The sequence below is a fragment of the Electrophorus electricus genome, chromosome 25 (genome assembly GCF_041902795.1).
Source record: "Electrophorus electricus isolate QZ-2024a chromosome 25, ASM4190279v1, whole genome shotgun sequence".
In the NCBI taxonomy this organism is placed as follows: domain Eukaryota; kingdom Metazoa; phylum Chordata; class Actinopteri; order Gymnotiformes; family Gymnotidae; genus Electrophorus; species Electrophorus electricus.
In genome coordinates this window covers 14,269,499-14,280,691 of record NC_137521.1, presented here as the reverse complement: position 1 = coordinate 14,280,691, position 11,193 = coordinate 14,269,499, and the positions used below count along the sequence as shown (strand labels likewise).

At 39.3% G+C, this 11,193-nt stretch overlaps 1 protein-coding gene across 3 annotated transcripts; it reads right to left on the bottom strand.

The window, feature by feature from the left end:
* Nucleotides 1–252: 252 nt before the first annotated feature.
* LOC113590020 (tumor necrosis factor receptor superfamily member 14-like) lies at nucleotides 253–10,400 on the bottom strand. 3 transcript variants are annotated; one of them, XM_027029954.3, is made up of 7 exons: nucleotides 10,172–10,400; nucleotides 7,173–7,571; nucleotides 4,673–4,798; nucleotides 4,030–4,185; nucleotides 3,822–3,909; nucleotides 3,335–3,522; nucleotides 2,539–2,868 (listed from the first exon to the last, which is right to left on the bottom strand). In XM_027029954.3, exons 2-7 carry the CDS (start codon nucleotides 7,300–7,302, stop codon nucleotides 2,822–2,824), a joined length of 735 nt encoding a protein of 244 aa, XP_026885755.2. In that variant the 5' UTR covers nucleotides 7,303–7,571; nucleotides 10,172–10,400; the 3' UTR covers nucleotides 2,539–2,821. The 3 variants fall into 3 exon arrangements, with proteins under 3 accessions (XP_081564069.1, XP_026885755.2, XP_081564070.1); XM_081707943.1 differs by lacking the exons at nucleotides 2,539–2,868; nucleotides 3,335–3,522 and adding an exon at nucleotides 253–2,509; XM_081707944.1 differs by lacking the exon at nucleotides 3,335–3,522.
* Between the last annotated feature and the right edge of the window lie 793 nt (nucleotides 10,401–11,193).

Here is an 11,193-nt window from a genome sequence, read left to right as displayed (position 1 = left end):
ACCACTTAGCAATCCCTAGTGTTAGTCCATGGTGTTCCTCCTGTATACTGGTGCCAAAGCCTAATGGCTCCTATGAATTTTGTACAGTTTATAGCCAGGTGATTACAGTTATTGTCTGTGGAGGAAAAATCAATTGGACTCAAGCCAGATGAGCAAATTTTATTGGTTCTGTCCCTTATGCATCAAGGGAGAGAAGCCTCAAACTTCTCTCTCACATGAATTCATATACCCCCACCATTCCCCGTTGTTCTCTCATGTGCTAATCTCATGACTCCAGGTGCCAGGCATCTCAACCGTCTTTGAACATTCTTTCCTGCTAAAAACAAGTTGTTACTCCCTGCTGCTGCACCCCTGCCCAGCAACAGCTAAGCAATAAGTGTCATACTCCATCACTTCTCTATTCAACTTTCTTGCAGACTGGTCAAGACAAGAGCAAAGGTCACACATTTCTTACTTCCTCTTTTAAGAAAGAATTAAGCATTTTCCCTCACACTGTCCCTGACTCTTTTCTGATGCCTGGAATGGAGGCTTGTGTAGAAAAGATCAGTTCTGCTAGTTTTATGATGAAACTCAATTTGTTAAAAGGATATTGGCAAGTCCCACTTACCTCTTGTGCTTCTGACATCTCAGCATTTGCAACTCCTGATTGTTTCCTGAAGTAAACAGTGATGCCGTTCAGCCTCAGGGACATCCTGCCTACTTTCTAATGGTTAATGACAATGGTATTCCTTGGCGTGAAAAACTCTGAGGTCTACCTAGATGACATTGTGAAGTTACAGGAAGCATCTTTTGTTCTCAGTTTAAAGAAATGTGACTTTGGGAAGAGCAAAGTACCATACCTAGGTAAGCTGGTAGGTGGTGGCAGTCTATTTTGTTTTGTATGTTAGTGTTGTGTGTCACAATCAGTCCCTCCCAGGTTCCGTGTTCCGTGGTTTCCCTGTCTTGTGGTTTTTGGTTTTGTTCCATGGTTTCGTTTCCTCCTCCCCTCATTTTATTTTCCACACCTGTCTCTTGTTTGTAGTATTAAGTTCATATATTTGAACCCTGTCTGGATCCCAGTTTTTTGGCTGTTTATTGTTATGCTTCATTGTGTTTATGTGTTTGGTTGTTTTGATGTTTTTCCAAGCCCATAAGTTTGAACTCTGTGCCTTTGTGTTATCTTAGCCTCCGTGTTCCCTAGTCTTTGTTATAGCCTGCTTCCCGTTTGCCTTTGTGTACTTTTGCTTTGTGTTTCCTAGCTTTTGTGTATCCTAGCCCTTGTCTTGTTAATCATGTATCCCCGTACTCTCCGTGTTGGCTCTATAACCCTGGACTGCTTTAACAACTCTGATTCTGGATTTGTCCCTATTAAATCTTGCTTTTCTCGGCACGTGTCCACCTCCTTACTGCTCAATGTTACATCGTGCTTCTTGTTTTACTTTTGTTTTTGTTTACATGTTTAAATAAACATCTGTATTTGTTTTAACAATGTTACGCTTCTGCATCCTGCATCGTCTCCCGTCACATGATAAAGCTTATTATTATGATTTTATATTCAGCTGAGGACAAGAGTTCAATAACAGTTTACTATATCCCAAGATCCAATCAACGCAGGAAGGATTTTTTTTTTTTGAAAAATAATTTTGCAAAAAAAGATTTAAACAGAATTATTTAAAATATCATTTGGTTTGTACAATGTTTTGTTTTCCAGATGCTACTCTTGTTGGTAATTTACAAGAAGAAACCATTGAATAATGGAGCAGAAACAGAAGCCTTTGTGTGTGCATGGTTTGTTCTGATAAAGCAACAGAAATGAAAAAGAATCAGCCTTCCCAGAGTCTCCTCCATGTCTCATCCAACAGACATGGTCCTCTATCCAATTAGCAGCTTCCTATTTGGTACTGGAGAGAGCTCAGCTATTGGTTGTTGAAAAGGTCATGTCATTGTATTTGCCTAAGGAGTAAAGCCAGTGTCCCGGGTGTGTGGTGTCTCTGCTGAAGCTGCTGGTTTCTTCTTTAGTTGGCTAGCACACACACTATCCAGGTGTGGTAGTTCAGACACGATTACTCACTGAGACTCCCTCAACACCCGATGCAGATCCTTCTGTTCTGCCACTGTGCAGCAAGCATGCCACAGATATGCAGCTGGAGAGGATGCTCTCAGTGGTGCTCCGGTCAGAGTTCACTAGGAAGTGGTCTGCTTTCATAGCCTTTCTGAAGTCCACAATGAATTCCTTTTGTGTTTGCGGTATTAAGAAAAGGTCGTGATCCTTACACCAGTGTTCCACCTTGTTCTTGTAGGCTGTTTCTTCGCTGTCTGAGATCAGACATCACCTATTATGGTGTCATCAGTGAATTTGATTGTGGTGCTGACAGGGTGGATGAAGGCACACCCAGATCTGTGGGGTGCCTGTATCCAGGATTAGAGTAGGAGATGGTTTCTAATCCTCTCACATTGTGGACTCAGTGAGGAAGGTCCATAGCAGTGGAAGGAGCCCAGATCCAGGTTGTCCAGTTTGTGAGTGTGACATCTGCAGCATGGAGGAAGCGAGAGGTGAGGTTGCAACAAAGTGCTTTTTATTTTCCATCGTTCCACAGTGGTGGAAGAACCAAACAAACACAAACAATGGCTCTCAACATAGTTCACAAACATGGCTGACATCTTAGCATGCAGCCACGTCTCTTGGTCTCTGCGGGTTTAAATAGGCAGTGTCTGAGTTACGCACAGGTGAACACAATTAGTATTCTGGTGATTGTGAGCGGGGCAGGTAAGAGGTATGAGCCCTAGCAGGAGTGGGCGTGTCAATCCTGCTAGCCGGCCGCCCAACTGTGACAGTGAGTGGTTATGTTTTTATTTCATCAGCCGCAATTCTTCCAATAAAGGATAAACCTTAAAAAATAAACAAATAAAATGCCTTACATAAGTGAAGAGATCGCCATGTGCCATCATCTTCTCACTTCAAATATTTCCATACCCTAAATTCAGTATGAGAACTAGAAAACTAATTTAGGTTTGTTACAATTTGACAGGAAAATGAAAAATAAAAACATTTACATTCATTTCATAGAATACATTTAAATCACAGAAGGGTGTTATATATATATATATATATATATATATATATATATATATATATATATATATATATATATATATATATATATATATATATACACACATATTCAAACTACCAATAAAATACTTCCATGCATTCAGAGCCTTGACATCTTAACTTCATCCCAAGATGATTGCAAAGTATGGTTTCCTTTAAAATCCCATTTTAACAACTTATCATATAGTAATAAAACTTATAAAGGCTAACATTTCAGCAGTTAGACTAGTATCAAATCCTTACCTACAGGTGGGACAGGTGTGTACTTCTTTTTAAAAGATATGACTAGTGCCACTGTTGTAACCACCACCACCACCATGGCCACAGGAACTATAATTCCAGCTATTACAGGAACAGGAGTTTGCCTTCCACATTCCACATCAGAAGAATTATTTCCTGGCTTTATTTCTGAAAGTCCCCAGACTTCACATCTGTCAGAGTGAGACCAATACTATGAAGTAACATGATTTCTGTTTGTGTCATTTATCAAATCGTCTTTGAGATCATTTTCCACACTGTATCGCAGATGAATCTGTTCCTCTCTTATCTCATTACTGTAAACACACTGAACTTGTAGAGCCTTCTAAATCATGCATTCATTGCTCACTCAACATATTACAACACTGAACTAAACTAATTAAAATAACACTGCACTAAAAAAAAATCAACATTTGGGAAAAGCAAAACATAACACAGTAATGATTTAGTGACAGTGGACAGGTGAACTCACTTTGAATGTGGCTGACAAGTTTGAAAAGTGCCATTTGAGTAGGTACCAGCAGTACATGTATCACATGTGGTATCTTTAAGTGCTGTTCCTGCAAAAAACATCAACTCTGATGGGTCACAGTGAATAATGTGGCAGCTCTTATAACCCAGTAATTTAAAACATGCGGCAGTCTGACTGATAAAGTCTATAACAGATACATGACACCAACCTTTCTGCTTTATGTATTGTCCAGGGCTGCATCTGGTGTGCTTCATTGCTTGTGTACAGCTGTCCCTAACTTGGTCCATACAGTAATATCCCTCCAGTGGCTCACAAACTGTATCTGAAGACTGTGTGCATTTCATTTTTATTTTTAAACCATATTCTGGGAAAAACACAAAACGACATTGCTCACATAAAATACATCATTGTAGTTTTCACCATTATCAATGCATTATATTCAAAAGTGCAGCACATATCCTATATTGGGCTTGTTGAAAAGGGTTCTAGTGTCTTTGTCTGTGTTTTAGTTTAACTCACGATCCCCTATCTAGCCAATCACTGCACGGCATGAGCACTTTACTACTTGGCCAATCACAGCTCTAAGAAGTGACTGATTACTGTGGCAGCTATATTAGAGTTAAATGTTTTTCAGTATTTTGTTTATCTACCTGCATTTTAGCTGTAAGGCTCCACATAAGGTGTGTTTCATTTCTATACTTCTGTGATATTGATGGCTGATTCAATGAAAAGGGCATTAAAATTCCTTTATCTTGTGATGGGATCTTTCTGATCTCACTTTTATATTACAATTTTTAAAGTACACATAATGGTACATTAAAACATACAATTCTTGGAAATTATAGACTTACCAGGATCACAAACAGAACAGATTAGGCATTTTTCTAGGCCATTGGGTACAGCGGTGTAAGTTGATTCAAGACATGGAACACAGGTGGTACTAGTGTCCTCAGTGCAGTGCCTATAAACACAGTTTCCTAAAAAAAATTAAAGAGGTATCAATCTAATGTTTTTGTGGTCAGTCACAAATGTGAAGAGGTGCCGCGTGCCCTCTAGCCAGTGCCTCCACTCCTCAAATGCCAGCTTCATGGCCAACAGCTCGCGGTCTTCTACTCCATACTTTCTCTCAGCTGGCATCATCTTCCATGAGAAAAAGGTGACCAGTTTCAGCCTGGTGCTTTCCTCTGCCCACTGGGACAAGACAGCCTCCACTCCCACATCTGAAGCATCGATCTCAATGATGACGGGCTTAATGGGGTCTGGTTGCTGCAGTACAGGGGCATTGATGAATGGGTTTGGAGGGTCTAAAAAGCCTTGGATGCCACTCGTGTCCACTTAAGGCAGTTAACCTGCCCACGGAGCAGGTCAGCCAGGGGCCTGACAAGGGTGTTGAAGGACTGAATGAACCACAGAGAGAAACTGGTGAACCCCACGAACCACTGGAGCACACAGCACAGCCAGGGTTTTGGCCATCTGGTCACCACCTCCACTTTGCAAGGTTGCATGCACTCCATGATGTAACCCAAGACGTTCACCACATGGAGGTGGAACACGCACTTCTTCAGTATGCAATAGAGGTTATTGTGCAGAGGACTTGCCGCACATCATGTATATGTCGGTCGTAGGAAGGTAAGTAGACCAGGATGTTGTCAATGTTAGAGAGCCACCCAGGAACTCCCTTAGGGTCTCATTAATATAATCCAGGAATACTGAGGGCACTGTGCCTAGGCCATATGGAAGAACCAGGTACTCCATGTCCTGAGGTCATGCTAAACGCAGTCATCCATTCATCACCCTCTTTGATTCAAATTATATTATACGACCTGCACAAGTCTAGCATAGTGAAGAACCGTGTGCCCATCATCTGCTTGAGAGCAACGGGGACTAGTGGGAGCAGGTACGGGTACTTAACTAGCAATACCTTAAGACCTCTATAATCCACGCATGGCCTCCGCCCACCTTCCTTCTTAATGAAGAAGACTCTGGCCAAGGCAGGCAAGGTGGAGGGGTGTAATTAACCCTTGGCCAGGGCCTCATGGATATATTGCTGGATGACAAATGCCACCTTGGCATCATCCGTCAGTCTGGGCTGGTAAGTGAAGTACAGTTCACATTGTACCATGTATCCCAGCCCTCTGGGTCACCGCTGTAGAGGTTGGGGGTTGCAATGTGACAGTGAATCCCCTCTGAGGCTGAGGGGCTCACACGCTCACAGCGAATCAGAGCTCTCCCAGTTCACGTTGTTGCTGCCCAAGAGCTACAGATTGAGCAGCCAACTCACTGCATTCCCCGGTGACTGTGCAATGTCGAAATAGTGCAGTTGCAGGGAGTCTTTATTCTCCATAGCAACAAAAGAGCACAGCACCAAGCAAAAAGGAAAACAAAACAGCAGTAGCTCTCATAGCACCATCAGGGCAGTTGCTCTCATGATCAGCTATCAATGCATAGCACTGAAGGAGAGAACCTACGGGCTTAAATAGAGGGGCAAATAAATAGGAACAGTTGTACAGGATCAGCATTCAGGTAACTGGGACCAGGGCAGGGGCGTGTGTGTGTGTGTGTGTGTGTGTGTGTGTGTGTGTGTGTGTGTGTGTGTGTGTGTGTGTGTGTGTGTGTGTGTGTGTGAGTGGACATGCCCCTCCTTCTGGGTGCCAAGCATACTGTGACAGATATATTGAGGTAAATTAAAGCAGCAGTGATATTTTAAAGTTCACGCTGTGCAAATTTTATTTATTTTTTTTTTATGGCACAAGATCAAAATGTCTTGCAGGCATTTGACAACACTGAAAATGTAGAACAGTTAGATAGCTAACTGAATAGAAACTAATCAAACATCATTAACTCCTGCTAATTAGACCAAAGTCAATATTGTAGCACTTTTTCTCTTTGGTTTTGATATATATCATACAAAAAAACAAACAAAAATTTACAGAATAAATGAAGAATAATTTCATTTTATGTACTTACAACATAAAATCACACAAACATTGTAAGTGAAAAAATATAAAAGCGAAAAGGACAATAACTGTACTACGTACTAAAGGCCATCTGAGTGTTTGGTTTGACTGTGGTGAATTTTGACTTGTTAAAGGAGGTTAATGTGATTTTGCTTCGGTACAATTTTGGGAAGGTGATGAAAAAGTTAGAGCCCCTTACAATAAGACTCACGCACCCTGCTGTTTATTTACTACATGTTGGCAGTAACATCCAGTTATGTGACTTGTAATAGTAGTAATAATAGCACCACACCCAGAATGATAAAAGCACAATTTCCAAATTTTCCATGTTTGCCACTGTCACACTCTTGTCTAACTTTGTAGCAAATCCTGCAAATATGTGCTTTTGGCTTACCTGGTGCACACATGGGACAACATTCTCCATTTATTTTATATTCAGCCCGGCCACACACACACAAACAGAGTTCCAAATTCATGAAGAAAATAGCAGCAATAATAAAAATGATCTCCAAACTACTGATCATCTTGAAAGCGCTGGGGAGATTCACTCTCTTTATCTTGCATTATAGGAAGAATGAAATGTTTCTTCCTCACAATTTGTATGTGCCACTGGGTTTTCTTCAGGTCACTGGTTAGCAAGTTAGCAGCATAGAAGGTAGATCTGCTCTGGTTATTCAGCCTCAACAGTATATTTACTTAGAGCTTTGGAATCACTGCTAACATGTTTTCACATTTTCACATGCATTAGGAGTTCAGGGTTCTGGTCCAGGATGTCCACTGCTCGGAGTAGAAGCTGAAACGAAAAGGCAAATATTCAGAGTGGCTGAAATGAAAAACTGTACAAAAGGAATTATAATATTTTAATATTACTTTACCAATTAATCTAGGGTAACTGTACGCATAAAAACCATGTGCCCTTTAAGCCCAGTTTCAACTTTGAAGTCAAATTTGAAAAAGTATGAATAATATTTTGTGCTACTCATCATTTTAACCAATCCAAGAAATTGTTATTTCCATGTGACTCTTTATTGCACCAAGCACATGTTGAGTTGATTCTGCCTGTGTGCCTGCAGTCTCATGAGACCTCACACAGTCACCAAAAAACTTTGTTTTGGGGCCCAAAAATCTTAATCTTTCTGTTTGTGGCCAAAATAATAATTATGCTTAGTCTGAATTATATTTAGGCTCCATGCATGAGTTTCTAATTGTATGTTTTATTTAGAGAGGAATACATTGTCTTTTTTCACCATTAGTCACTGTGGAACCATTTAAACCCAGTATGCTTCATTTAAGCCCACCTCAATGTGTTTCAGTAAGGAATTTCTCTAATTACAAAACTGAATCAATTTTCACTGTACTTTTTTGTGAAATTGTTCATTATTTGTATTATTTTACCATACTGACCTAATTTACAAGTATTTGCATACATGTCTTCAGGTTGGCTGAAAAAAGAAGTTAATGTATACAAAATAAAGGCCAACTTTAATGGCATAAATGAAAGAATGACAAATGTAAGGTTGCAGTGTGAACTAAAAGTATCTTAAACTAATGTGTGCATGTCTTTTTACAATCCTGGCAGGTTTTATGTGAGTGGACTTGGCCTTTAGATCAGAGTTTATAGATCTTTTTGAGGAATATATTTTGGCTCATGGCATTCAGAGCCTGTCCACCAATGGAAGACCAGAATGAAAGAGGTTTTACTGTTTTATGTGAGGTCATCCTGAGCTGAACATTCCCAAGTTGGAACAGTTTCCTGTGGCTAGAGCAAGGGCCCAGCTGTTACTGGAATATTCACCCACTGGTTTGGGATGCACGAAAAAGAAATGGATCTTGCAGACATCACATTAAAAAAGGGATGAAAAATGTGTATCAGAGTGCAGGTGAATTTGAAAGGGAACAGAGAGCTGTTTATATCAAAAGCATTAATAAGGGAGTGGGGACATTTTAATTTTTAAAATGCTTTTCATATTACTGAATATGTTGCTGTTTTTAATTCTTTGCAAACAATAAATGTTTATATTTTGTCAATAATTCATGATATGAGAACAGACACAGACTTAAATGGTGCCACAGTATCAATTACGTTCATGCCAGACTTTAGACTTATTTTATAAAATATCTTTGTTTTGTATTCTAAAATGTACATTAATTAATTAATACAATTTCATGTGAGAGATTAATCTTGCATTTTCCCAACAGATAAACATTATAAATCAGGTAAATATCTATGAAAAATAGTTGGAAAAAATGTTGGTGTTGGGTACAGCTACCCTACATCTTTTAGCTTTGAAATGACAAAACATTCATTCCTTATTGCTTGTAAAGACAGTAAGAACATTCATGTTCATGGTTTGAGTTTATTGTAAGTTTTGAGTTTTGGTGACCCGAGGGGCAACATTACAATTTTGTCACTAAGTAGAATGAAAGCAGTACCATTTAAACCAAAACACTGAGCTTTAGGCAAGACAAAAGCAAATCACAAATAAATGGAAATAAATAGGATGATTCATTCAAATTAAACAGCCTTCTCAGCCTCTCTAAAAGACGATAAGAACATTTTGTCTCATATTTCTTTATCTTCGTATATAAATGCATTGCATATTTTAATAAAAGACCTAAACCTACTCCTTGCACACATATTGTCATTACTGGCCACACGCGCACACACACACACACACACACACACACACACACACACACACACGCACACACACACACTTGCGGTATACAACGCCATACAACACCAGCAACAGTTTCAGTTTCACAGTTTCCCAACCCAGTAACTGAGATTTGCACATGCATTTTCACATTCAATACTTAATTGCCATCCCAGTATGCTTATGCGAAAACAAATAAAGAAGACTAAAACAACAGAGCAAAAAGACACCAACTAAGAAAACTAACAACTAAGCGTGATGTGGCAATAGTAGCTCAGTGGTTAAGGCTTTTTACTTGTAATTGGAAGGTTGCCAGTTCAAGTCCCACCACTGTCAGGTTGTCGCTCCTGATCAAGACTCTTAAAGCTCAGTTGATCAAACTGTCCTCAACCATGACTGTAAGTCGCTCTGGGGGAAAAGCGTCAGCTAAATGCTGTAAGTGTCGGCGTGGATTATATCTTTACCGTGACAGGGTGTATTATACACGATTTAAATCGACACCGTGTATTTCATACGGTTTAAATCGACAGGGTGTATTAAACTGACTGGGTGTATTGTACAAGATGACTGAGGGAAAACAATAAATAAAATATTTTACTGCGCCTTGTCATTGTAAAGCGTCTATAATGCGCTTTCAGTTCCTTTTTGATGTACATTAGTTAGTATTTTCCACCAGACCCTAGTGAAGTACATTAGAATACAGACAACTGAATTCAGAACAACTGAATTTTCTTACCTTGGTAAAGAAGAAACCAGGAAACCAGAGATACTGGCACTCAACAACATAATGTCCGAACGGACAGCAGGTACTTTCTGTTTTGTTTTTGTGTCCACGGGAATGCTACACATACTATTCCAGTGGCGGTCTAATGATATAGGTCGTTGAATTGTTGTTGCCTAGTTATTTAGTATTTTTATTTTATTGTATGTACAAAGAGGAGGTCGACGGTTCGTTCTTGTTTTAATTTCTGATGTTAATACGTGGTGACACTATGACCAGTAGATGGTGGTAGTAAATTTGAATATTTGGTTAATGAACGAACTGGGAACTCTGAATTGACTGTTGTGTGTATTTACAATGGAACTATAACCTGATGGTTAAATAATATATTGGATTTGACCCCATTTTATAGGCAAGGTAAGGTTATTTGTTTAGCACTTTTCACACACAGAAGAATAAAAAAGCTTATTACAGCCCGAGATCTGTCACCTCAGGAAGGTCTTTGCTAAGAAAATAAGTAAAATGTTACAAGTTTTATTAAAATAAAATGAAAATATTAAAATAAGTTTAACATGGAGTTTAAAGGAATACAAGTAAAGATTAAAGAGCCAAAATTAACAAAGGCACTAGTAGCTCCTGTTAGTCCCCTTAGCGAGGCCCTTAACCTTTGCCCTCGTTGTACTCAATCATAATTGTAAGTTGCTTTGAACAATAACATCAGATATTTATGGCATTTATAAATGAAAGTCAAGGATAAATAAAAATGCTTTGCAGTGCCACATGAAATAACAATGTTTAACCTGAGCAGAAAGTCTGGCTGAGTAGGAATGTTTTTCAATTAAAAGACCTATAGTGTAAGGGCTCTTCAAATATCCTGACAGCTGGTTCCATTTAGAAACACAATAGTAGCTAAATACTACCTCTCCATGCTTAGATTTCACCTTAGGCAGGACTAATGACCTAAGACCTAAGAGTTCTGCCCTGTTCATAACTTTGCAGCATATCAGATAAACATGCTGGTCCTACACCATTAAGAG

Bases quoted from the DNA above. Each gene is read 5' to 3' on its own strand.
- LOC113590020 (XM_027029954.3), bottom strand. From the start codon at position 7,302: ATGATCAGTAGTTTGGAGATCATTTTTATTATTGCTGCTATTTTCTTC. The intron at 3,910-4,029 runs GTTGGTGTCATG...TGTTTTTTGCAG, and splicing joins ACAATACATAAAGCAGAAAG to GAACAGCACTTAAAGATACC. The intron at 2,869-3,334 runs GTAAGGATTTGA...TTATTTTTTAAG, and splicing joins CACACCTGTCCCACCTGTAG to GTTTATCCTTTATTGGAAGA.